The sequence below is a fragment of the Phymastichus coffea genome, unplaced genomic scaffold (assembly GCF_024137745.1).
Source record: "Phymastichus coffea isolate CEN01 unplaced genomic scaffold, Cenicafe_Pcof_1.1 PCOF00001, whole genome shotgun sequence".
Lineage (NCBI taxonomy): Eukaryota > Metazoa > Arthropoda > Insecta > Hymenoptera > Eulophidae > Phymastichus > Phymastichus coffea.
The window spans coordinates 2,751,658-2,779,222 of NW_026706812.1; the positions used below are offsets into that span (position 1 = coordinate 2,751,658).

The following is a 27,565-nucleotide window of genomic DNA, read 5'->3' on the forward strand; positions in this document are numbered from 1 at the left end:
TATTCCCGAAGGAACTACAGCGTATTGTCTTATTCTACATGATCGCATCGTTCAGTATAATCCGATAAATGGAGATGTGAAGAAACTTATTGAGGTTAGGGAGAAGGGTATTAAAGAATTCTCTCTTTCCTTAAGCAGCTCAGTAGTAGCTTTCTATCGCAATGGAGTACGCAGTGGTTATGAAAGGTTTCATGATGCCTGAAAAAACTTATGCAGTGAAAGAGTTAGCAATACTTCCACTTAACTACAACGAAGAACCACTCGTACGCTTGTTCAAACCTCCCTTTCCATGGCGAAGACTAACGGAGAAATATATGTAACGTTCGAGTCTATCTCGCGTTATCAAAACAATAGTTCGGACTCTTTCTATTAAATTCGCAATCGCGTCTCCGAGAAAAGCAAGAAGTTGACATGCGTGTAATCTAAATGATATATAAAGATCTTTCGAGTAGCAAAGCACAAGGCTCTCTAACTCGATGAATTGTCTCGAAACGCAATTGAGCGTGATCGCATCTATCGGGGAGAGGCCCGACAGCGCCGCAACCACTACTCAACTTAATTTCTCAACAGTAATAGTATTTTAGGTAGGAAGATATCTAAGGCTACTTATTTCTCATGAGAGAGATAGTCTCATGAGAAATAAGTAGCCTTAGATATCTATAGGATAGGAGTTAGCAGGCTAACCACTGAATAAGAAATTTATCTCAGGAAATTGCTGAGGCTTTATTTCTCTAACAGTGCTCGCGCTGCTAAGCAAGGTAGGATAGTGAATCCTCTTGCCGCAGCGACGAGCGAATTTATACTTGCGAAATGGGCTCCTTTCTACGCTTGTTAGCCCCTATAACGCTATTTTCGAAATTGATACAAACTTTGCACATGTTTTGTCGCAAAATGGCTCGATTGAAATTGAAATTTGATGATTTAAAAAATCAAGTATGAAATAACAAATTTTTTAACATAAATCTTTTCTCGAGGAAAAACGAGTGATATAATTTTGATATTAAAATAACATAAAATTTACAATAAATTTACGGAAAATTTTTACATAAAAAAATCGCTTGTGATTAGTGGGACATTATTCAAAATAAAAGCGATTAATTTAACTATCCAATTTAGAATAATAATTAAAAAACGAATTTGTAAATTTCTCTTTCAGCCATTTAAATTTCAGCAAATTAGTAACAATCATAATAATTAATTTTACAGATACGTACGATCGATTCGCTATCTAACAATGCAATTTTAATTGTTTAAAAAAATTTATTGATAACTTAGTGAATAATTAGTTATCAAAGTGTCAAATTTTTGCTTCTCTGTTTTAATACGTCGCGGACGTAATCGCATACTCAAATGAACAATATAATTATTTATTGCAAAATAACTAACACTGTCTTCTTGTAAATTAAATTTGACTAATAAATACCGACTTGAGAGTTATAACAACATGAAATTCAGGATCAGCGCATCAAAATTGACTAAAAAATACTTTAGTTTATTCGAAAAACTTTATAATTGTCGATTTTCTATTGTAAACAATAAATTTCCCACGGTCGTGACGTCACGCTCCTTATATAGTAATGTTTTCGCAGAGTTGCCCTAACACATTTGCATATATGTGAGAAAAGCGCCTTCACTAAATTACCGCTTTTCTTTGATTGTCATGTGTATGACGGGTTGCTACTTTGCAGAGGGAAATAAGAGACAAATCAGACTGGACCGTTACATTCAGGATGTCCAAAAAGTTACGGGACACCCCAGTAAGTCCTGAGATATAACTATTTCCGAGGAGATTAAGGTCATTCCTGTAGTAGCTTTGAACGAGGAATCCAGTGGTAACCTTGGTTTTAACCTTGAGCTTGACCTTCAAGGTCATTTCAAGGTCAACTTTTTATTCAAATGTGAACCCCTATTTTTGACAACGGCAATCGAAAGAGCGGGAAATTTTACGTCCAAAACAGTATTTTAAAATTTTTTTTCATGGCCTTGAGAAGGTCGATTTAAGGTCAAATGCTTGAAAAACTGACTAAAAGCGTTTTTTTTAATTTTTAAGATATCGAAAAATGACCTCTACAAAATTTGTTCAGGACAGAGTGGGCCACCCAATGCACCAAAAACCTTTGACCTTTCACCTCATATTGAAGGTCATTTCAAGGTCGAAGTGTTGTTTGTAATGGAAACCCCTCTTTTTGACCCCGGATTCGCACATAGCGCGAAATCCGACGTTTGGATAAGGTATTATGTTGAGTTTCGATTGATCCACGACGTTCATCGCTAAGGTCATGTGAAATTTAGATCCAATATTATTCGCGAAACATTTACAAAATGTTTCAGGCTAAATTTATTAAATTCTACTGGGAGCATGTTACAGTGACCTTATCTTTGACCTTCAAGATCATTTTAAGGTTATTTCAAGGTCACCTTTGATTGTTTGAATAATAAAGTAACGGGTTATCCAAACCGAAAGTCAAGTTGTTTTAAATGAGGAGCAAGCAGAGACAGTTTTTTTGCCGGATAAGTTACTCACTGCGTTTTGAATGTTTCTTTCTGATTTCGTGCTATGTGCGAATCCGGTGTCAAAAATAGGGGTTTCCATTACAAAGAACACTTCGACCTTGAAATGACCTTCAAAATGAGGTTAAAGGTCAAAGGTTTTTGGTGCATTGGGTGGCCCACTCTGTTCTGAACAAATTTTGTAGAGGTTATTTTTCGATATCTTAAAAATTAAAAAAACGCTTTTAGGCAGTTTTTCAAGCATTTGACCTTAAATCGACCTTCTCAAGGCCATGAAAAAAAATTTTAAAATACCGTTTTGGACGTAAAATTTCCCGCTCTTTCGATTGCCGTAGTCAAAAATAGGGGTTCCCATTTGAAAAAAAAAGTTAACCTTGAAATGACCTTGAAGGTCAAGCTCAAGGTCAAAACCAAGGTCACCACTGGATTCCTCGTTCAAAGTTACTACAGGAATGACCTTAATCTCCTCGGAAATAGTTATATCTTAGGACTTACTGGGGTGTCCCGGAACTTTTTGGACACCCTGTATAAGTGAGAAAATTTCTGGTTAGAATTCTACTATCATGGATTAACATGGAACTCTGACGATTATAAATACGAAGAGCATAAATTCATCATCATAGATACACTCAAAGATGTCACAAAAATTTTCGTTTCCGGAGATTTGAAAAAAGAGTGGTTAGAACGATATGGCCTCAAAGTTTTCGATTTGAATGATTGGGGCTATTCACCTTTCGAAAGATTAAAATCAGTTACCTTGTGCCCTAATCATAACGGTAAATACGTAGTGACATGTGCACATCAAAACGTTAAATTAATGAAAAAGTTTTACATCGATGGCTGTTGTATGGATTGGAAAGAGAGCGATGAAGTCGTTGAAGGATTTCTATAGTCATTTTGTTTTTTTAAGTTAATCATTTGTAGAGTAACATGTATAATTTTTTATCAATAAAAAATTTTTGTTCCAATTGATACAAAAAAAATATTCTTTTATTTTTTTTATTAAACTAACAAAAAAAGCCAAAAATTCTCCGCTGACTCTGACGATGACAGCAGCAGCAACAGCAGTAGTTTCACTTTTTATAATAAATTTTATATTTTTTATCAACAAAAAAATTTTCTGTATGTGTATGTGTATAATAATGACATGTGTAAATATGATTATTAGTCCTTCTTTTCGTTATTGAACTGCTGATAGCCTTTTTGTCCAGAAAAATGATTATTATTGCTCGAAAATTTGGAAATTGTTTGTTTCCATGTCGATGATTCTTTGTTCTTCTTTTCGTCTGGGTCTTCCTGTGGAAGACAAGAGTACTTTACTTTAGAGTAGCGTTCCATTTTATTGGAATACTGGTTGATAAACGATTCGATAATTCTTACACTGTGCTATTTATAGTAGCTTACAACCACGAAGGCTACAAATAAAAGAAAGTAAGCAAGATTTTCTGTTGCATTTTTTTCATCTTTGTCTTTATAGGTACTTGCACTTTTTTTCTATTAAACCATCTTCGGTAGATGAGACACGCACACACACACACACATACACGCGCGCACTTTGAACAGCAAAAAATAATTCATGATATACCAATTATAATAAATATATATGTATAATATTTATTATAAATAGTATATTTCTTAAATTTATTATAATAAAAAAAAGAAATTCATTATAGACTAATTACAATATACAGGGTGGCCCATTTTAAGTGATCCACTCAGATATCTAGATTGGAGTGAGTTTTATCGAAAAAAGTTTCAGACAAAAGTTACTCAACTTTGAGGGGGCCATGTTTCTATGACCTTGGATTTGACCTTGGAGGTCATGTTCAAGGTCATTTCAAGGTCAACTTTGTTTTTTTAAATAGGAACCCCCCATTTTTGACCCCGGATTCGGAAAGAGCGGGAAATTTTACGTCCAAAACGGTATTTTTAAATTTTTTTTCATGGCCTTGAGAAGGTTGATTTAAGGTCAAATGCTTGAAAAACTGCATAAAAGCGTTTTTTTAATTTTTAAGATATCGAAAAATGACCTCTACAAAATTTATTCAGAACAGAGTAGGCCACCTAATGCACCAAAAACCTTTGACCTTTAACCTCATTTTGAAGGTCATTTCAAGGTCGAAGTGTTTTTTGTAATGGAAATCCCTCTTTTTAACCCCGGATACGCACATAGCGCGAAATCCGACGTTTGGATAAGGTATTGTGTTGAGTTTCGCGCTATGTGCGAATCCGGGGTCAAAAAGAGGGGTTTCCATTACAAAAAGCACTTCGACCTTGAAATGACCTTCAAAATGAGGTTAAAGGTCAAAGGTTTTTGGTGCATTGGGTGGCCCACTCTATTCTGAACAAATTTTGTAGAGGTCATTTTTCGATATCTTAAAAATTAAAAAAACGCTTTTATGCAGTTTTTCAAGCATTTGACCTTAAATCAACCTTCTCAAGGCCATGAAAAAAAATTTAAAAATACCGTTTTGGACGTAAAATTTCCCGCTCTTTCCGAATCCGGGGTCAAAAATGGGGGTTCCTATTTAAAAAAACAAAGTTGACCTTGAAATGACCTTGAACATGACCTCCAAGGTCAAATCCAAGGTCATAGAAACATGGCCCCCTCAAAGTTGAGTAACTTTTGTCTGAAACTTTTTTCGATAAAACTCACTCCAATCTAGATATCTGAGTGGATCACTTAAAATGGGCCACCCTGTATATATATTAGTATTATTATTATTTGTATGTATTAGCGCTTGGGCCCTCCCTATATATCAATCGTGTAGCCAATATACGTATACACAATAGGAATCGTACGTGGTACCAGTGACAGTGGCTCCATCGGTAGAGGATCCGCCTGCAGATACAGAGGACGCGCGTTCGATCCCCCGATCCGTCCGTTTTTTTTCCGATAAATCTAAAAATTTAACACACACACACATAATAAAAATCAAAACGCGTAACACAGAATGCACGCATCGCGAGCATATCGGATCAGTAGGGGAAGGGGGAAGGCAGAGAACGCACGGGCGTCAGAGCACATCCGCATAGTATAGGAATTAGATTAGTTGGGGGAAGGGGGGAAGTGCAGAAAACGCACGGGCGTCAGAGCACATAAGCATAGTATAAGAGAGGGGGAGTGCGTAGATCGCACGAGCATCATAGCACAGTAGGGCAGGGGGAGGGGGGGAGAACACACGTCATCAGAACACATTAACTCAGTAGGGGAAAGGGGAGTACGTAGAACGCACCGATATAACTCAATAGGTGGGGGAAGTGAGTCGACAATGCACAGGCCGCTTACTAGGGGGGAGGTGAGGTGAGTTGACAGTGCTGAGCTGAAGATGCACACGCATCAGCTCATGCGTCTCAACTCAGTGAGCTGATACCCCTCTGAGTTATGGCCTCTCTAGTTTACCTACTATAGTGTTAGTTATTTTGCAACAAATAATTATATTGCAAATTCGTCTATGCAAATGCGATCGTAACGTAATGAAACAGAGAAGCAAGAATTTGACACTTTATTAACTAATTTTTGACTAAGTTATCAATAAATAAAAAATTTATAATTTATTTAAACAATTAAAATTGCGTTGCTAGATAGCGATTCGACTATATATATCTATAAAATTAATGATAAGGATTGTTACCAATTTGCTGAAATTTAAATGGCTAAAAGAGAAATTTACAAATTCGTTTTTTAATTATTATTCAAAATTGGATAGTTAAATTAATTGCTTTTATTTTGAATAATGTCCCACTAATCACAAGCGATTTTTTTATGTAAAAATTTTCCGTAAATTTATTGTAAATTTTATGTTATTTGTATATCAAAATTATATCACTCATAACTTTAAAAGGCGATTTTTCCTCGAGAAACGATTTATGTTAAAAAATTTGTTATTTCATACTTGATTTTTTAAATCATCAATTTTCAATTTCAATCAAGCCATTTTGTGACAAAACATTTGCAAAGTTTATGTTAATTTCAAAAATAGCGTTGTAGGAGCTATCAAGCGTAGAAAGGAGCCAATTTCGCAAGTATAAATTCGCTCGTCGATGCGGCAAGAGGATTCACTATCCTACCTTGCTTAGCAGCGCGAACATTGAATCGAAATAAATACTCAGCTATTTCCTGAGACTAATTTCATTATTCAGTGGTTAGCCTGCTAATTCCTTTCCTTACGATATCTAAGCGCTCAACTCATAAGACTCTCTCTTATAAGCAAAAATAGTCTTAGAATATCTCCTTCTATAAAATCATTAATTGCCTAGAAATAGAATTGAACATTTGTTGCGGCGCTGTCGGGCTTCTCCCCGATAGGTGTAACAATACTCAATTATATTTCAAAACGGCTCATGGAAACAGCGAATATTGTGTTTGCTATTCGGTGAATATTGAAATTTCAATTCTTATAGAGTATATGCGTGTCAACTTCTTTCTACTCTCGGAAACGCGATTACAAATATAACAGAAAGAGTCCGAACTATTTATTTGACTAACGCGAGATAGAATCAAACAGTACATAACATATATAATTATCTTAAGGGTCTCTAAGAGCTACAAGCATGATTTCAAATTAAAATTAAAATTTTATATATTTTCAAGAAGGTAAAATGATATTAAATAAGTATATACTTCAATCATGCTCATCAAAAAAAAGTAAAATTGTGTTTTCTAACTCGACAATTTCTAATGATTGTTGAATAAAGTCATTACTTTGCGTCAATCTTAATTAGATTAATTATTTCTTTATAAATTCAATGCAAAACGAAAATCTCATTACTTATAATATTATGGTATTATTAGTAAAATATTACTATAATATTTTGGTAAAAAATTTTTGTGTAGTTATTTATAATTAAAAGCTGTATAGAACTTGATTTAATAAAATGTTCTTGTCCTATATTATACTATTGACTTACATTGTGACAACAAATATTTATAAAGTCTGTCTAATAAAATATGATTGAATGTTTATTACTTATTATTTATTAAAATTTATGAAATATCATTCCATCTAAGATAGTATATTTCCCCCCATAATTGGTCTTTTATTAAAAATGTAATGATCGAATAGGGGGAAACAGGTCAAAAACTAAACTATAATTCTTCATTGATAGATTAGCAACGTTTCTAAAGCAATTTTGATGATCTTATCAAGCTAGTCGCAGACAATTAGTATTTTAACTATCAAGGCAAAATCTTTTGTAATTATTGAATTGTTTGCGACACGTCTAATGAGATCAGCAAAATAATTGACAAAATATTACTAATCAATCAATAGTAAAAATGACGATTAATCTTAATGATACTAAAAATTGAATAATATTTTTTATATGAAATAATTTTATAATTATTTATTAAAATATATTTAATTATAAATATTCAAAACAAACGTTATTCATAAAGTTATCTTACAATAACAAAAACAATTTTATAATTTAAAAAATTATTGTTCAACAGCGCAATGATTCAATAAAATTTTATTGAATGTTTTTTTATGCATTCTAATAATTGAACGGTACAATAGTAGACCAATTATTGTACCATATAATAACATGGAATGATATCCAATTATATTAGAAAATGTCACAAAACTTCTCTAGATTAAATCTCACAGAGATAATTGAATGCATAGAGATTGGTAAAGCAGAACAGTTTTACTCAAATTTTTTAAAATTTATTTTTGCTAAAACTTCTAAAATCTTAAAATACTTTTAATAACAAATACATTTTACTGAGATAGAAATGAAAAATTTCATTAAACATGTCGCTATTATGACTAGTTTGATGAAATATCTGTGCGTATGGTCCTTCCTACAAGTGTTCTATTGATTCCTATTTAGAATAATTCAATTTCAACAATAATTAATTAATCAAACTCAATGAAATATATGGTTTTTCAAGCAATTATGTTCAAGTAATATTACCAAATGAACTATTTTCAATAATCTCCAACGATATTTATAATGAAAAGTAAAAATGGTAATTTATCTTAATGCCAATAAACCATATTGAATAATATTTTTAATATCAATTAATTCCGTAATTATTTTTCAACAATAATCACATTAAAGTTATTCGAATCAAACGTAGCTCTTAAAGTAACAATAATAATAACAATTTCATAAAATTAAATTATTGATTAATAGTGCAATGATCCAATAAAATTATATTAAATGTTTTCTTATGCATTCTACTAAAGAAACGGTACTAAAATGGACGAATTATCGTATCTCATAATGATATGGACTACATAATAATATAAAATGATATTAACTTATTCCAATATAATTAAATTTCATTCCATATTATTATATAGTGCATATTACTATTATATGGTACAATAATTGGTCTATTATTGTGCCATTCAGTCATTAGAATGCACAAGAAATCATTTAATAAAATTTTATTGGATCATTACGCTATTGAATAATAATTTCTGAAATTTATAAAATTATTATTGTTAATTTTATTTCAACTTTATGAACTGTTTTGTATTGAGTAATTTTAATGTAAATTTAATAAATAATTTAATAAATAATTATAAAATTATTTGATATTCAAGAGATTATTTAATAAGGTTCAATATCATCAAAATCAATTGCCATTTTTACTATTCATTATAATTTCCATTAGAGCTCATTGAAAATTATTCACTTGGAATGATTACTGAAATATTATATCATATCTTTCATTGAAATTGATTAACTATCGTTGAATATGAATTATTTTGAATAGAAATTAATAGAAGTTTTGTAGGATGGACCATACGCATTATTATTACATCACATTAATGATAAATCGCGCGTCACATTTTATACCCGTTTCTCATTACTATTTCAATAAAATGTATATATTATTAAAAGTATTTAAAGATTTTAGATGTTCTAGCAATAATAACTTAAAAAAAAAATTTCACTCAAAAATTTCTATTCCACCAATCTCTATGAATTTTGTTTTAATCTCTACCAATACTTAATCTAAAGAAGCTTTGAAACATTAAACTTTTCTGTATAAGACTGCTAGAACTATTAGATTATATCAAACAATATAAATATAGGAACGCATACATACACACACACATACGCACGCCGTCAAAAATACACACGCACACACTATTTACGCTCTACTTGGACTATGGATCATAAAAACAGTCATAACAATTTTCATAGAATAACACTTTTTTCTGATGTAAGAAACGGTATAGTGTCGTATATTTTTCTAAGTATAATAGTAATATACCACCTTTAATAAACGTCAGTAGTATAATTAATTAGTATTTTTAGCGAAGTTCAGAATTTCTTTTGACCTTTAAATGATTCATATTCTTTTATAATACATATCGAATTACCGTTTTCGCCGTTTATCACTAATTTATCGGATATCACTATTTTATAATTGTTAGTAATTAACAACTGTATTGCAACTGCTACTAATATGTATATATATATATATATATATATATATATATATATATATATACTACTGTTTATTGTTTATATATATGTACATTTATATATAGGCACAAACAATAAGCACTGTTGATTAGTAAAATGAATCTGACAACTTGAAAGACATATGCTATAGATGTCGGATAAGTAGATTCTTGAACTAAAGAAAGCACAAGAAATAACCTTTGACTGTAATAACATTAGATAAAGCTTACGACAGCCACTTTGATAAGGATACTGCTTCTAAAGTTATCAAAGTTGTTTATAGATTAGTAGTTACTTATTAATGAAAAAATATAAATAAATAGTAAATAATAGTAAATACTCGCCAAATAAACTTAAACAATAACTGGAACAACATTCCAATATTTCTGTTTTTATTACAATTAAATATATTTCATTTTCTATTGCAGTATTAGTAATAGATAATTTCTAAATTAAGTAGATAAAGTACTCTAAAATAATAATGAAAATCGATGTTTTTATTCGTATTTGTGATAAAAAGAGGTCATTGGCCGGGAATAGAAAAATTGCCTTGTTTCAGTCTATTTCTGAAACTTACATAATATATTGAAATCAATTTCAAAATCAATTTGAAAGTATTATAATTAAAATCGATTCGAATTAGTTAAATTATAAACTATTAAAATATATTAGATTACCCATAGCATAGTCAGAGAAAATTGATTAAAATAATGTATAAAAGCAAAAAAAAAATCAACTGTAATAAAAATAGAAAAATTAAACAAATATTTTTCGAGCTTTGACTTTGATCGAAATCTTTGATGTATGGCTGGGGTTCGACTGTTTATAAATGAAACTTACGCTTACACCGCTGGATCGATAACATTCGAAACTATTCTTCGTATGAGCGTTTTACATTACTGAGAATCTATGAGAATAATACATCATATTATTGAATTATTATTAATAAACCATATTACAGTGCGTGATATTGAACTTCAGGGGTATGGTTTTTGACGTATTTACTCCATTAAAGTAATGCTACTTCTTCTTAATCATAATAAATACATCTTCCTAATCATTCCTTCTATTATATTTACTGATATAATTTATCAGGATCCAAGTGTATTTACAATGACAATTTATAATTTGTACAAATAACTGCTGGTAATCTCTCATCACTTGAATAGTTATCACAAGTTTTTTCTAAAATAGCACCTGATTTTTCATACATTAATTTTGATTTATGCAACACAATAAATATATTTTATACCGATTATCTTCATGCGGGCACAGTTTTTTATCATATTTAGGAAATCTTTTCATCAGTTTATTAATATGAACTTCCTATGAAAAGAATACATGTCATCTCTACGAACGTACTAGGCCTACTTATGAATATTCACATACTGAGAATTTAAAGCCGTCATATGTTTATAGAACTAGTCGCTTATTGATATATTCGAGTATTTTGACGTTGAGAGAAACCATTCAGAGCAAGATATTCTCGATTTAACTGAAATTATTACGATTATACCTTTGTTATGATGAACAGCTTTCGATATTTTAAATCAATTACCATTAAAAAATGTACCTGAAATGTACATAGTTTGTAAAGAAATATTGTGAACCAGTGTAAAAATTCATTTTTGTTGTTGATGTTTTAATGAACAGAAAAAAATGAGTAGACACCACGGGAAATCGATCTGGGGTCCAATAGATCGATAGACCGTAGCCTCTAACAATTGAGCCACGGCTGCTTTTAGCTCTTGATAGTTCTTATTGCATATACTTGCTACACAGCTAAAAAGAAAAGAAAGAACGATCAATTAAATCTCTAACAGAAAAAAGATATTTGACTATTTTACTATACTTAAATATTTAAATAAATAAGTCTTAAAAATAAGTCAATATCTATCATTAATTACAATTATTATATATATATATATATATATATATATCAACAATATTGGGAATTGAACCTGCGCCCCTCGTGCGTTCGCTCGACTACACTATGCCGCTTGAACTGTGGCCATTCTTCCAGAGATTACTAGTCACTATGCGCGTTGCGTATTCTTAATATCTATCATCTCTGATAGATATTCCTATTCTGTAATACGAGTATAATTAATTCTACAAAAATTGGTAAAGGTTGTTCAAAAAATTTAATTTGTGGCTACGTATAAATAATTAGAATTTGTTATAAAAATAAGATGATATGGTCATTTTTCATTTATGATAATTAGAGACAAATATGTAATTATTTTTAAAACAAAAATGATCATATCAGTCTTTTTTTCAACCTTGTGTATATAACTTAATTAAAAAATACCTACCATATACTTACCTATTGACTTTCCTGCAAATTGGATAGGAAAAAAGAAAAAACACCAGGCAAAGGTTTTAATAAATTTTGTAATTTAGCACTGAAAAGTGCTGCTTTATGGAATATCAATAAATTTTTTCAAATATAATTCGTTTATTTATTGAACAAATATTTTGTCATACGATGCGATTTAGCACTGAAACGTGCTGTTGTATATTTTAATTGAAAATAATGATTGAATAGCTGTGCGATCGTCTTGAAAAAATGGTCCTCAAAAAGGGCCGTTGAAGTCATTGCAGCCTTACCACTCCATGGCCTATCTGTTGATTTTTACGACTGACCTGCTGCATGAAAAGCCGTTGAACTGACGTTTACGTCTTGCCCACTGTGTGAAAAAAAAAGCGCACGGCGCGACTAAGAACACATATTAATATACCCATGCCGAGCTGCTCCGCACAAATCCCCTTTGACTTAGCTACTCCCACTACTAATAATATTCGACTTATACGCGCGACAAAATCAGTGCTTTTGCATAATCCCCACCCTCGACTAGTAGACCAATGATCGACGCGCGCTCAAATTTGGTGAAAGCAAAATCCAAGCATGAGTGTGCGTGCCACACGCACACACTCTTAGCTTGGCGCGGCGCGCAGACATTGGTGAGAGCTAAGCAGACGAAATCGGCTTAGCCGAGATTTTCCATTACAAAATATATTATGGAAGTGAAAGCTGTCGCCTTAGCATGATTGAAAACCGTAGAGTTCTGTACCATTGGATTATAAAATACTAGCCTAGATGGAGTGTTGGTTTATGCAGCAGAAGTACAGCTAAATTTTATACGCGAGATATTGCGAACGCGTTAAGCTTGCGAAGTACTTTCGAATTCGTCGTCAAGAACATCGATTTTTTGGCTATATATAGTAATAATAAAATCTCGCATTGAAGGTGAAATCGTGCGACTGATTTCAATAACAGATCTTGGATTAAAATAAAATGATACCGTACTGTAGCTTGTCGAAAGGGAATATAAGGTTTGTACATAATTAATTATTTTAACTATACTATTTAATAAAACTTTAAGGTCATCGTGCATGTACCGTAGTCCTCCAGAGCTCCCGACTACTCCTTTAAAACCGCTTATATAATTTTTCTCTTATATTTATTTTGTAAGCTTACTCGATGAATGGTACGTGAGTATAAGGATCATAGCAGTTTCCATGACTTAATCGTTGAAAAGTTTTATTTACATATCAAACATATTAAACAGTACGTAATAGCTCTCAGTAAAGATGGTGATTGTTTCGTGTATTTAGAAGAAAAGTTTCTTTTCATAAGTGACGCTAAAATGAAAGAAGGTATTTTTTATGGTTCCCAAGTTCGTGCTCTATTTGAAGACAAAAATTGTAGGACAAAAATAACTGTCAGTAAGAACACCGCATAGAAATGTTTAAAATTTGTATGTGAGTACTTCTTAGAACAAAAAGAAATTAAAAACTCTAAGGAACTTGTCGAAGAAATTTTAAAAAATTTTTTTAATTTGGAATAATTAATGAACTATATAATGCATTGCATACATTCGCATCTTGATTACTTCCCTTCTAATCTTGGAGACTTCAGCAAAGAACACGGAAAACGATTCTATTAAGATACAAGTATAATGGTAAATCGATACTCAGGAAAATAGTACGTTATATTTTACGATGGCAGTTTTTTGCTAGATGCTGAAAAGAAACACTGTGAGTAACAGTAAAAAAGAAACAGAAATCCTTTGCACAGGTCATTTGAAGAAAAAAGAGTTCGTTACGAGAGGAAAATAGAGTTGAGCAAACAGAGTTGGCGTCATAAAAGAAAAAAAAAGAAACAAAAAGACAAAACAAAAATTATATATAGAAAAGAGATAGAACTTCTTGAATGCTATAATTTATATTTTTTCCTAACAAAATTTTTATTTTTTAAGCGGTTTTACAAGATTTTGACATTTTTTCAAAGTTGTTGGCATATAAAAGACAAATATTCATCAGATCTCATTTTAAACGTCTCAAATTCAGATAAATCATACATAAGACATTCATAAAAAAATGTATTGCAACTAAGTTATTCTCTTAAATGCAAATTTTCACAATTTTCCGCGACTCTTCACGGTGTTTCACGATTTTAAAAAATTTTGCGGGTGTTTCAGAAAAACCAACTTCGAATTCGGATTCAGCGTCAAAATACATAAGGATAGGTTTGGTCTATTGTACAGACCACTATTTTTTACGTATGTACTGGTGTTATTGTAATTATAAATACTTTTTGTAAGTTATTATTTCAATTATTATTTAATAAACTTTATCTTTAAAATTAACTCCTTTTTTCGCTATACCTTTCCTCAAAATATCCTAACGGAATAAGATGATTGCAGTTCGAGTGTTTAGTGTTTAGTTAGAGTATTTTTGAATGAACTTGCACATTTGAGACAGGCTGCATTGTTTACGACGGTAATAGATACTAGCGTTTAATATTTTTAAATTTTCAAACAAAAGTTTGAGGTTGTTGAGAGAAGCGAAGATATCCGTTTAATATAATTTTACACTAAAGTACAACAGAACGTCTACGATATTGTTAACATGAATTTTTATGCTGCATTAATCTATCTTCTGTTTGATTTGATAATGGATCAAGTTCTTCAAAGATTGTCATCCACGACTTTGTATTATGGTTTGTATTTGTTGGTTGTACCTAAAATAGAGGAATAATGTAAATTTTATTATTGATATTATTATTTATTATGTATTAACATAATTATAATAGAAATAACAACACTAATGTACATTTGAAAACATACTTTTATGTATATTACAAAAAATTAATCGGTTGAAATTTTAAACATTTAAAAATAACAAATTTTTCGATTCAAGCATGATGTTAGTGCACTGTAATACTGACAATCGTCATTTTTTGGTATTATTTCTTTCATTTCTCTTGTTTTGAAGAAAAATATGAAGATGGAAATTAAAATTTTCAATCAATATAATAAAAGAGAGGATAGAAAATAGCTATAATGGTTATTTGATAAGGTAACCTGTTACGTGAGTATCAATCTCGTTAACTTACAGCATTCTGGGTAGTCGCTTTAATCACGAGATTTATAGAGGATTATAAGTTCACAACATCAAGAAGAACGTCATCTTAATTTCTCAAATTTATGAAAAGATAAACATATACATTGCAACGATAGACGATTCGATCAATCGATACATTCGCGATTCGATAACACTTACGATGCTAGAGCGAACGTCTAAGAGAGAGAGGGGGCGCATGAGTATTCAATTTTTCAGTTTAGACTCAGCTGTTGTAGATAGAACCACCAAAGGTTTTACACTGTGTTTTGTTGATTTCTAATCGAAAGTTTTTCTGGATATTGGATACGTGTGCGAGTGATAACGAGGAAGCTGAGTAAAAGCAGCAGCAATCACAGCAGCAGCAACTGAAGCAAAAGCTCTCGAGATTTTGAGTATGTCCTGGTCTTTATAGACCTTTTTACTCGCTTGGTAGAGTGCGTTGCGATACGAAAAGCCAATGGAAAGACGATCGCAAAGGAATTACACGACTGGATTGTCACTAGATTTGGCGAGCCAGAGGTATTCTTATCGGATAACGGAACCGAGTTTAAGAATCAGAAAGTCGATTTATACCTCCAGAAAAACGGTGTTAGGGGTGGGCAATTGTGCGGGAGAGATTAAAATAAGTACACTGAATTTATGATATTTTTTTTAATAAATCAAATTACAATCAAGTTAGAACTACATAGTCGGCATAAAAAACCTCACCATGTGAGAAAGAAGCCACTATTTCACAAAGTAAAGATCTTAATCAGGATCGAATTAGCGTGCACGAGTCCAAAGGGAGGACTCACATCTCACAAGTCTTACGTCAAATGTTGCCGAATTTTCTAGCCAGCCTCGCCGCCTATGCTGCCCCGCTGCGTGCACATGTTTTCCTTTTGGACCTTGCAGGCGCGCTGGCACGCTGGCACGCTTATCGCGTTCCCGCTCTCTCGCCCTCCGACTCTCTCGCTCGCTCTCACTTGTCAGCATACCGCTCCTAGGAGCAATCTCATCATTGCCCTATTCGGAACTCATCAAGTAAGATAAGGTAACCTACACGACCAAGAGTAAAACTCCACACGGGGTCTGCAGCCTTCGGGGAGCAAGCTCCGCGAATCTGAAAATTCTGACTTCACGGCCACGTAACGCATCCCACGCTCGTGCATGTCCATGGGTCGAGTTTGAGCTCCGAGTACCGCTGGCTCAATCGCGGGTCCACGACAATCCGCCCAGGTGTACATCACTGCAACATTCGTTCTCATTCATCCTTTCACACTTTACATCGAAGATCGCACTCGTACGTCCACTTCTCTCTAGCAAACGATTACAATAAATTGTAAGCCGCTCGATCCTAAATTCGCTGCAAACTTATCCTCTAACCGCAAGCTAAACTAATTTTCACATTTAAAGTAACTATCAATTACTCAGCCGTGGATTCATTTTCATACTTTTGTCGCGCCGCGTGATGATGTCTAGACCCGAGAGCAGCAGTTAATTTTTATTGCGCGTCTTCGGACTTCGGCCGAAGGTTCGAAGTCAAGCAGTGTGTGCGGTGACTATAATTCATATTTCTCGTGAACGCTCATGTCTCATCTCACGCGACCCATTTCGTCCATTCTTTTGAATTTTAATACCTTCCTTGACGTTTTTTACAAACGACATCCAGCGCGCCTTGACTACCGTGTATCATCCTCGAGCGAATCCCACAGAGCGAGTAAACTAGGCGCTCAAAACCATGATCACGTCGTACGTGAGCTCCACGTCAAAAGATGAACCGTCGCGTCAGGCGGGTTACTACGACCGGAAAAGACGACAACCCGAGTTTTAGATCGGAGATTAGATATGGAAGAGAAATAGGGTACTCTCCTCAACTACCTTAGGCATATCAGCCAAATTGGCGTCGAAATACGTTGGTCCTAATGTGAATGAAGAGATATGTGGTTCCAACACGTACAGACTGGGTAATCAGCTAGAGATCCTGCGCGAGCTCTTCCATGCCAAAGACCTTAAACCGTACTATGGTCCAAACGAAGAAGAGGGCGAAGAAGCGACTGATAGCGAACCTAGCGATCCGCGCGAAGAAGGATCGCAGGAGGCGGGCGATTCCACGAGAGCGTGCGAAGATCCGGGCGGGGATTTATTGAGCGAGCGGATCCCCACGACCGTAGATAACAATTCCACCGAGGCGCCGGATTTATCGATATTCGCACCAACCAAGAGGTCGTGGTCGATCTCGGAAGGTCCCAGAGACAGTCAACGGTCAGGCACGAGGTGAAAACTCTCCCGGAAAGAAATCTAGAGGGAGATGTAGCCCTCGAAAGACCGTGCCTGTCGTACAAAGGACGGTTGGGCCGATTATCCCGAACAAGAGACGGGAAGAGAGCGATGACGGACGAGAACCAGGGCGTTCACGCAAGGAAAAGCGAGGGAACGCGTAACCCGGTGGGGTGCGGCGTACAGTAGGTTTTTTCTTCGCGCAGGGAGTTTCATCTAAATTTTTCTTTTGGATGTTACAGATGGACCGGAGAATCGTCGTGGAGGAAGAGACTCGAGGTGGTTAGCTAGATGCTGTTGGATTTGCACCTGGGCCCTGACGCAACGCAGCTAATCGAAGATCTGCGTAGCTTCGCCAGGGTCTAGTTGGAGGGCGTCACTTGAAGGGAGTGCCACTACAGATCGGTGGCGGACGATCTCTGGGACGCCACGTGGCTCACCCCGAAGAAGGCTTCCCGGGACGCTTCGACCCAAACGGAGGACCAGGAAGAAGTCAAGCTTCTCAAGTCCACGGTGGACCAGGGGGTGTGGACCCTTAAGTTCGGCGTACCCCAGACGTCGGACAGTGCGAGCCAGTGCCCTGGACCCAGAGAGACCTGTGGGACTCAGCACTAGTTCTGCCACCACCCCTATATCCCTGAGCAGCAGACTCTCCTCCTCGATTTCAGACATGTGCGTCTGGGGCTTAACGAGGTGAAGAGTGTCTGAAGAGACCTCGTCTCGGGTGCATGAGCAATGAAATTCTTTAAAATAATGTTTCAGGCATAAAGATTTTGGACACCATGAACGTATAAAATAGCAATATTTGTACATCCGGCTGCCTTACATAAAGCTTTATCTGCTTGCGTAAATCTAAATTCAACAATTTTCAAAATAGAATTATTTAATAAAAAAGTTCTCGGTATTATGAAAGATGAAAGCACTGGTAATATTATGAGAGAGTTCATAGGATTTCGAAGTAAAATGTATAGTATACTAATAGATAACCATCAAGCAATAAAGAAAGCAAAAGGCGTAAAAACACATACTGTCATAAAAACAATAGATCATGAAGATTATCGAAACTGTTTATTGGATTTAGAAATTATTAGGCATGAGCAATGCAATATACGAAGTGTATTGCATCAAGTAAGAACAGAAAGAGTGCAGAAAGTAGTACTAACAAGGGAACAACAGCAACACGACCTCACCGATTTGAATGATTTTGGGATATGTCGTAGTACTTGAAAAAAAATTAGATACGTGCTTTTTTTTATCGGCCCATAAGGGATTTAAAGGGTGGAGTCCACCCTGAAAATCAACACCTAAAATCAGCTTTTTTAATATTTCTCAGCATAAAATGAATATTTTTCAGTAAACTCAACGTTAAAAAATTTCTTATAAAAAGGCGCTTTTAAAGACAACATTTATACCAAAGGGTTGCAACCCCCTTTTTAATAGGAGTAAATACACTATTTCTTGTACTGTTTTATGACATACGAGGTGTGATCAAAAAGTAAGGTGAATTTTGAAATTTAGCGGGCTACGTCCGTTCGATCTTCGACTTTTTTATTTGGTTATGTCGGTACACTCGTCTAGAACATACGTTTCAAATCTCAGCTTTGTAGTATGTTTGGTTTGTTTGTGAGAGGCATCAAGGTTAGAAGTGTTTTGCGTGCTCCACAATTTGCTGCTGTCTAAAAACATGGATCAAAGAGTTTGCATTAAATTTTGTGTGAAAAATGGAATCAAATGTTCCAAAACACTTGAAATGCTGAAAGTGGCATACGGTGAGTCTACTTTAAGCCAAAAAAATGTTTACAAGTGGTATAAACTCTTCCAAGAAGGCCGCGAAGACACCGACGACGAACCTCGTTCTGGACGCCCCAGCACATTAACAACTGATGAGAATGTTGAAGAAGTGAAGAAAATAGTGTTGGGAAATCGTCGAATTACCATTAGAGAAATTGCTGATGATATTGGCATCTCATTTGGTTCGTGTCAATCAATTTTGACGAGTGTTTTAGACATGAGACGTGTGTCAGCGAAGTTTGTTCCGAAATTGCTCAATTTCGACCAAAAGAAACGTCGCATGAGCATCGCCCAAGAGCTACTGAATGACGTCAACGATGATCCAGATTTACTCAACAAGGATATAACAAGTGACGAAACATGGGTATACGGTTATGACGTCGAGACTAAGACTCAATCGTCCCAGTGGAGGCATTCTGGATCACCAAGACCAAAAAAAGCACGCCAAGTTCGATCAAATGTAAAGGTTTTGCTTACAGTTTTCTTTGACTGCAGGGGCGTGGTGCATCATGAGTTCTTGCCACAGGGTAGAACAGTAAATAAGGAATATTACCTGCAAGTTATGCGCAATTTGCGCGAAGCAATCCGCCAGAAACGTCCGAATTTGTGGAAAAATAAAAATTGGCTTTTGCACCATGATAACGCCCCTGCTCACACATCGTTGCTTGTGCGTGAATTGTTGGCTAAAACCAACACAGTAACGATGCCATAGGCACCGTATTCCCCAGATCTGGCCCCCTGTGACTTCTTCTTGTTCCCAAAACTGAAGAGGCCCATGAAAGGACGGCGTTTTGCCACGATTGAGGAGATAAAGACGGCATCGAAGGATGAACTAAACAAGATCACAAAAAATGATTTTTTGAAATGCTTTGAGGATTGGAAAAAGCGTTGGCACAAGTGCATTATATCCGAGGGGGATTACTTTGAAGGAGATAAAATAAAAATTGATGAATAAATAAATATTTTTTGAGAAAAATAAAAATTCACCTTACTTTTTGATCACACCTCGTATATATATAGTAAATCAGCTCGAGTAATTTAAAAATCGCACTGATAATGAGAAAATACCAAAATTAAATTGATGTATTTCCGGATTTAAAAAAAATGTGTTTAAGAGGTGTTTCACCCACTAGAAACCACCTCCGTCAAAACTATCAGCAGGTAAATTTATCTAACCCTGGGATAAACAAGTTAAGTCGTTTGTTATTTCTTGAAATGATTTAATCCTATGCATGAGCTAGCTACCTCAACTAACCAACCTGCCTCTAACTCACCAAACCCCCATAAACCACCCTTACCCAACCAAATGTAAGCTAATAGAACTAACTTTGGAAGAATTGAGTTTGTCAGTTGCTTTTTCTTAAAATAATTGATTTTTACACCGTACTTGGGGTATCCCATTTTTTTTTATAAAATATATCTGTAGCTCAAACGTAATTTATGACAAATAAGAATATGTTTAATACATTTAATTTTAATAGTACTAAAATGGCGAGAAATATCTCTTAAAAATAAACACGAAAATAACACGAGGTCTAATTATCATTTATAGATCTATACATTGTAACGGCGTTAATACCGTTTATTTATTTTAAGCGCGCGATCGCACAGAAAAGCGCGCGTGATTACCTACACGTTCAAACACGAGGATCGGAGAACAGGAGGGAACGGATGTCAGTTAACCAACTATCTACTAGCATGAAATAAATACGTCGGAAATATTGTTAATATCACAAGTGAGAACGTTTATTGCCTCTTAATGCTACACTGTATTCGGCCCGCGTGTTTATGTTTACATGCCGCGCGCACGACAACAACATGCAGTGTCGGATCGCTCGCCGCTCATTGTTCGCAGAGTTATTACTCGCGCCTTTCTTGTCGAGTACGAGAGATTAGTTATAGACAATTCTATCGCGATCGCGAAATTAAGCTGGCCAGCTGATATGGCCATTGTACGCCATACTACATACGAGGGTGGTCCGATAAGTACTTAGTCTACAAAAGAAAAACGAAAATTTTGGAAAAGTGGCATTTTATTTTTCAACATAGTCTCCTTTTAGTTCAATACACTTGGCTCAGCGATGCTCCAACTTCTTTCACCCGTCTGAAAAATACGTTTCCTCGAGGTCTGAAAAGTATGCTTCCGTGGCCGTGATTACCTCCTCATTCGACTCAAATTTCTGCCCGGCAAGTGACTTTTTCAATTTTGGAAATAAAAAGAAGTCGCACTGGGCTAAATCTGGAGAATACCGTGGATGGAGCAGCAGTTCGTAGCCTAATTCGACTAATTTGGCCATGGCGACGGCGGAGGTGTGAGCCGGTGCGTTGTCATGGTGGAAGAGCACTTTTTTCTTCGCCAAATGGGGCCGTTTTTTCTGCAATTTGACGTCGAATCGGCCCAATAATTCGGCATAGTACAGCCCTGTGTCCGTTTTGCTTCTCTCCAGGTAATCGATGTAGATCACACCTTGTGAATCCCAGAAAACGGTGGCTATCACCTTTCCGGCCGATGGGGCAGTCTTCGCCTTCTTCGGAGCACTTTCGCCGGGTAAAGTCCACTGTTTCGACTGTTCCTTGGTCTCTGGTGTATACCAGTGGATCCATGTTTCGTTGACTGTCACGAAACGACGCAGAAACTCCTTCTGATTGCGCTTAAACAGCGTCAGATATTGCTCTGAAGTTGTCTCACGGTTGCGCTTGTTATCCGGAGTGAGCAAACGCGGCACCCATAGCGCCGACAGCTTTCTCATGTACAAAATTTCATGCAGGACAAGACCCACGCGGTCTTTTGAGATGCCTACGATCTTAGCTATCTCGCGCACCTTTAATCGTCGATCTGCCAATACGAGATCGTGAATTTTTGTCACGTTATCCTCCGTGGTAGCCATTTCCGGAGCACCTGGAGGTGGCTCTTCAAAAATCGACGTGCGACCACGTTGAAACTCGTTAAACCAATTTTTGACGGTCGCCATCGAAGGAGAAGAGTCAGTGTACACAACATCCAAGCGCTTTTTGATTTCGCTGCGCGATGTCCCTTCCAAAAACAAGAATCAAATCACCGACCGATACTACTCTTTTTCCATTTTTCAAAAATCAACGGACACACTTGCTTTCACACGCTCTCAAAAATAAACTACAACTCCGATCCGGCTGAAATATTGACAGTAACCATCGATAAGGTTGTACTACGTGATAGAATATTTCTTTTGCGAGAGTGGCGCCATCGGGCGGTGAGGCTAAGTACTTATCGGACCACCCTCGTATATTTTGATTTTTCATAATAATTTTCATCTTTTTTTTTTATTTATTGGTAAATTAAAATGTATCATTCAACGAATTCCTTACAGAAATGATAATCATCGAAAAAGTTATTGAAATATAATGATCTTTTACATCAACCATACCGTATTATAGCAACATTTTTACATGCTTCTACTTCGCAATGTATATTGCAAGAATCTCCAAAACTAAAATTAACAGGGTTATCTGTTTTAGCTGGTTTTTCAGCAATATATCCGCTTTTATACCACGCGTATTTAAAAATATTTGTATATCTTGGTGAAGAAAGCTGGTTATGAAGAAGAGACTGCATTTTTATGGTGTTATTTCTTAAATGTAGATTCATTTCATAGTCCATCAAAATTACTTGATCTGATAAACGTCGAACGAAGTTTTTCCAGATACGAAATCCATAAACATAGAGTGGTTGGATGTTCCCTGTCGTTCCTGTGGGAATTTCTTTTATATTAACAATTTTGTTTGTCGGCATCGTTTCCCTTACAGCTTTATCGCAATGTCCACTCCAAAAGTCGAGTAAAAGTACAGATTGAGGTCCAACATTTGGGTAAAAAACTTCTTTCAACCAAATTTTAAAATGATCTAAAATAAAAAAATGTAAAAATTTTTTTCTGTCATTGCATTATAATAAACAAAAATAAACTAACTTGTTAATTTTCCAGATTTAGATGCTTCCACATGCACATTTTCTGGTCTAAATAATGAAGATTTCACTATGGGAATGAATTGACCACTTTTTTCTTTTAATACTATAAAAAGTTGTGATAAAAGTTTCCCGGTTGCTGATATAGTTGGCTGAATTGTATAACTGTGCGTTATCGATAAAACCGACTGTACCAGACATTGCACCTGCTTTTCTCCTTCAACTGCTAATGTTCTTCCCGAGTGCATTTCTAATTGGAAACCACTCTGATCTGAATTATAAAAATTTGCAATGCCGATTTCTGGTATACATGATTTAGCATCAGCTACAAAAGCATCAGCAGTAGTTTGTAGTTCTTCTTTACTTTCTAATGTTTTTTTGGTGATAAATTTATTTATTTTTCTAGATACTATTCTATGAGCTTTTTTAAATTTTAGTAACCAATTTTGAGAAGCCTTAAATCTTATATCTTCATGGCCAACAATTTTTTGAGCTTGCAATGCCCATTTCCGTATATCTCGATCATGCACTATCAAATCAGCTGCAACAGCGGCTTTTAAATTATCAAACGTGTATTGGCAAATTTGCGTAATTTTTTCTCGGTAAGTTCCATTTTTATTAATTATTTTCGCCCAACGTTTAAGTTGACTTATAGATGGAAAAAAAAATTTTGAATATATATTGTACAGTATCCAGTTTTAAGTTTTTATTTTTTCCGCTCCTCCTAAATTATACGGCTCTTTGTTTATAATCAAATGTGATTTCCTCATCATCATTTGTGCACTGATTTGTTGGTGCAAAATCAGGGTCAGGAAAGTGATGTTGAACTCCATCTTCGATTATTTTAGCATCAGTATCTTTATAATCTTCATGAAAATCTAACAACTCTTCAACAATCATATCATTAAACGCATACACGGCATCTGTTAATATTTCTTTCAACATTTCTGACAATTTAATTTCTCTGACATTAATCTATCTAGTATTTGTAAACTTTGAAAATATGCTAATAACACAGGCCCACAAAAAAAAACAAAAGTGTCTGTGCAATTGACCAGACCTATATATTCTTATGTATTTTTCGACGCTGAATCCGAATTTGCAATAAAAAAGTAAGGTCCAGCTGCGTTTTTATGGGGTTTTGCTCGAAAAACCTCATTTTTTATGGTTTTTTCATGGTTTTTTTTAAATAAAAAAGAAATAAAGAAAAATTTTATTTTTTTACTTCAGAATCGAATTCTACGGGAAAAAATACTTCGAAAACCATGTTTTGAATTTTTTTTTACAGAAATTTCAACCCACCATACGGTGATGAAAAGGCAGAAAATCACGAAAAGTGAAAATTTGCTTCAAATTTAATTAAAATGACACTAAAATCAAGTTTTACGTTGGTAAACCGATTTATAAACATTGAAAATACTTTACTGGGGGTTTTTGAGGTCGCTGATCACGAATTTCAAGTCATTTTTTTCAAAAAATAACTCCTAGTCGGCGTAAGTGGACAATAAACGTGATAAATTGATCGCTTTTAATAAAATCGATGTTTCCGATACTTTTCTGGAGGTTTTCCACTACATGAATCAGAAAACTAGAACTTTTTTCGACTCTTGATCATAAAGTAAGACTTAGAACTTATGTATAGCGATATTCATGAACTCCATTATAATATTTTTAGCTTCTTTTAAGAAGTGCCATAGAGTTTTAATGGGTTAATCAATTGAGTTTGTACAATTTTCGCTAATACTTCGTAACTTCGATAGTGAGATGTTGGATACTAGATATTGGCAATATCTATTTTTATTTTTGTCTTCCCAAAAAATATTTTAAATAAAGTTTTAAAGTGTTTTACACTTACGCACACGTTTATCGTCAAATGACCGGCGTAAAGGATTTATGACACGCTTTTGACCTCTTTTTGAAGATTTTTCTCTCTTCATCATCCAGCAGTAATCTGCCAACATATTTATACCCCATCGTCCTTGAAATCTGCGTACAAATTCCTTCAAGTTTTGGAGAAACCTTTCTTCTTGCTCTTCACTAAAGTCCCCGTTGTTCTCAGGAAATTAATCAATTTATGAATCGAGGAAATGAAATTCAAGTTCATAAGGCAACCCAGTTTTTCAAAGTTGTGTACCATTTTTTTTACAATAGTTTTGTAATTTACGTCTTTAGTGCTACCCAAAAATTGTGTTGATACATCTTTAAAACTAGACCATGCTGCTTTCTCATCATCTTTCATAGTTCTTTCAAAGTTTTCATCTCTAAATAGAGTACGAATTTCAGGTCTATCAAAAATACCTGCGCTTGGTTTACCATCTGTTTTGCGGTGAAATACTTGGCTCAAATATTCGTAGGATCAAAACTTTATTTAAAATATTTTTTTGGAAGACAAAAATAAAAATAGATATTGCCAATATCTAGTATCCAACATCTCACTATCGAAGTTGCGAAGTATTAACGAAAATTGTACAAACTCAATTGATTAACCCATTAAAACTCTATGGCACTTCTTAAAAGAAGCTAAAAATATTATAATGGAGTTCATGAATATCGCTATACATAAGTTCTAAGTCTTACTTTATGATCAAGAGTCGAAAAAAGTTCTAGTTTTCTGATTCATGTAGTGGAAAACTTCCAGAAAAGTATCGGAAACATCGATTTTATTAAAAAACGATCAATTTATCACGTTTATTGTCCACTTACGCCGACTAGGAGTTATTTTTTGAAAAAAATGACTTGAAATTCGTGATCAGCGACCTCAAAAACCCCCAGTAAAGTATTTTCAATGTTTATAAATCGGTTTACCATCGTAAAACTTGATTTTAGTGTCATTTTAATTAAATTTGAAGCAAATTTTCACTTTTCGTGATTTTCTGCCTTTTCATCGCCGTATGGTGGGTTGAAATTTCTGTAAAAAAAAATTCAAAACATGGTTTTCGAAGTATTTTTTCCCGTAGAATTCGATTCTGAAGTAAAAAAATAAAATTTTTCTTTATTTCTTTTTTATTTAAAAAAAACCATGAAAAAACCATAAAAAATGAGGTTTTTCGAGCAAAACCCCATAAAAAAGCAGCTGGACTTTACTTTTTTTATTGCAAATTCGGATTCAGCGTCGAAAAATACATAAGAATATATAGGTCTGGTCAATTGCACAGACACTTTTGTTTTTTTTTGTGGGCCTGTGTAATAAATTGACTACGTTCAAAGGATTGATCTTCATGTTTTAATCTAAAACAAAATCAAGATATAAATACTCTTTTTTGCAGTTGAATAATTTGACAAAAGAAAACCTAGTCTATAGATAGAATTCGAACATACGTTTTTAAGAGTTATATTTCACATGTTTACAAATCAAAATATTTGAATAAAATTATATATGATAAGTGACATAAATACTCACGTAGTAGACAAAAATTTTCCTTCTTGTTATGTACTATATTGTCGTGTTCCGGAAATTTGTATTGTAACGGGGTTGATACCGTTTAATTAATTTTATCGGAAGTCGGAGAGCACGAGGGAACGAGTGTCAGTCAACCAACTAACTACGAATACGAAATAAACACGTCGAAAATACTGGTTAATATCACAGACGAAAATTCTTTATTACCTCTGAATGTTACATTACATTCGGCCCACGTGTTTGTTTACATGCCGCGCGCATGACAACGACATTCAGTGTCAGATCGCTCGCCGCTCTTTGTTAGCAGAGATATTACATGCACGCTTCGCCTCGAGTACGGAAAATTGATTATCAGGTATGCAATCGCGGTCGCGAGATTAAGCTGGCCAGTTTACCTTTATTTTGCAGACGTACGGAGACGAAAGAAACGATTCGCACTCTCACTGCGGGAAAGTCTGTCTTTAATGTGCGGAAGCTCACGTTTTCGGTTTCGCCCTTGCTGGCGAAACTCCTCACACGCGCACTCTCATGCACGCTTTCCAGGTAGGCGAAGGCACCGCTGTCGCAGCTCCGACTAGGTTCGAATCGGCACTCTGGTAAAACTCGGGGAAACGTAGCACAGCTCTGCGATCGGGTTCTAACTCTCGACTTTGGGCTCATGTATCGATAGCTGATTATGCACTTTTGGCTAGGCGTGTCGATGGCCGATCCTTCACCTGCGGCTCTCCGTATCGGTAGTTAATCCTCTACTGGTTCATTTTCAATCGCGCGCGTTCCGTCTGCTCGCGTGCCGAATTCCCTCATTACGTTTTTCGTCTCCCGGTAGG

At 34.7% G+C, this 27,565-nt stretch overlaps 2 protein-coding genes across 4 annotated transcripts in view; both read right to left on the minus strand.

The window, feature by feature from the left end:
* LOC131675023 (cytosolic purine 5'-nucleotidase) overlaps positions 1–9,933 on the minus strand; it is a 678,819-nt gene extending 668,886 nt beyond the window's left edge. For 2 of the 3 annotated variants that reach the window (XM_058953825.1, XM_058953843.1), the window contains exon 1: positions 9,855–9,933. The gene's annotated coding sequence lies outside the window, so the exon portion shown is untranslated. Of the gene's footprint in view, positions 1–9,577; positions 9,621–9,854 lie in introns of those variants that run through there. The other variant, XM_058953835.1, reaches the window with a different exon arrangement.
* Positions 9,934–14,180: 4,247 nt separating this feature from the next.
* The window catches only part of LOC131673191 (islet cell autoantigen 1), a 434,595-nt gene continuing 421,210 nt past the window's right edge, over positions 14,181–27,565 (minus strand). The window contains exon 7 of the mRNA XM_058951163.1: positions 14,181–14,965. Coding sequence (XP_058807146.1) covers positions 14,849–14,965 — 117 coding nt within the window. The 3' untranslated portion in view covers positions 14,181–14,848. The remainder of the gene's footprint in view (positions 14,966–27,565) is intronic.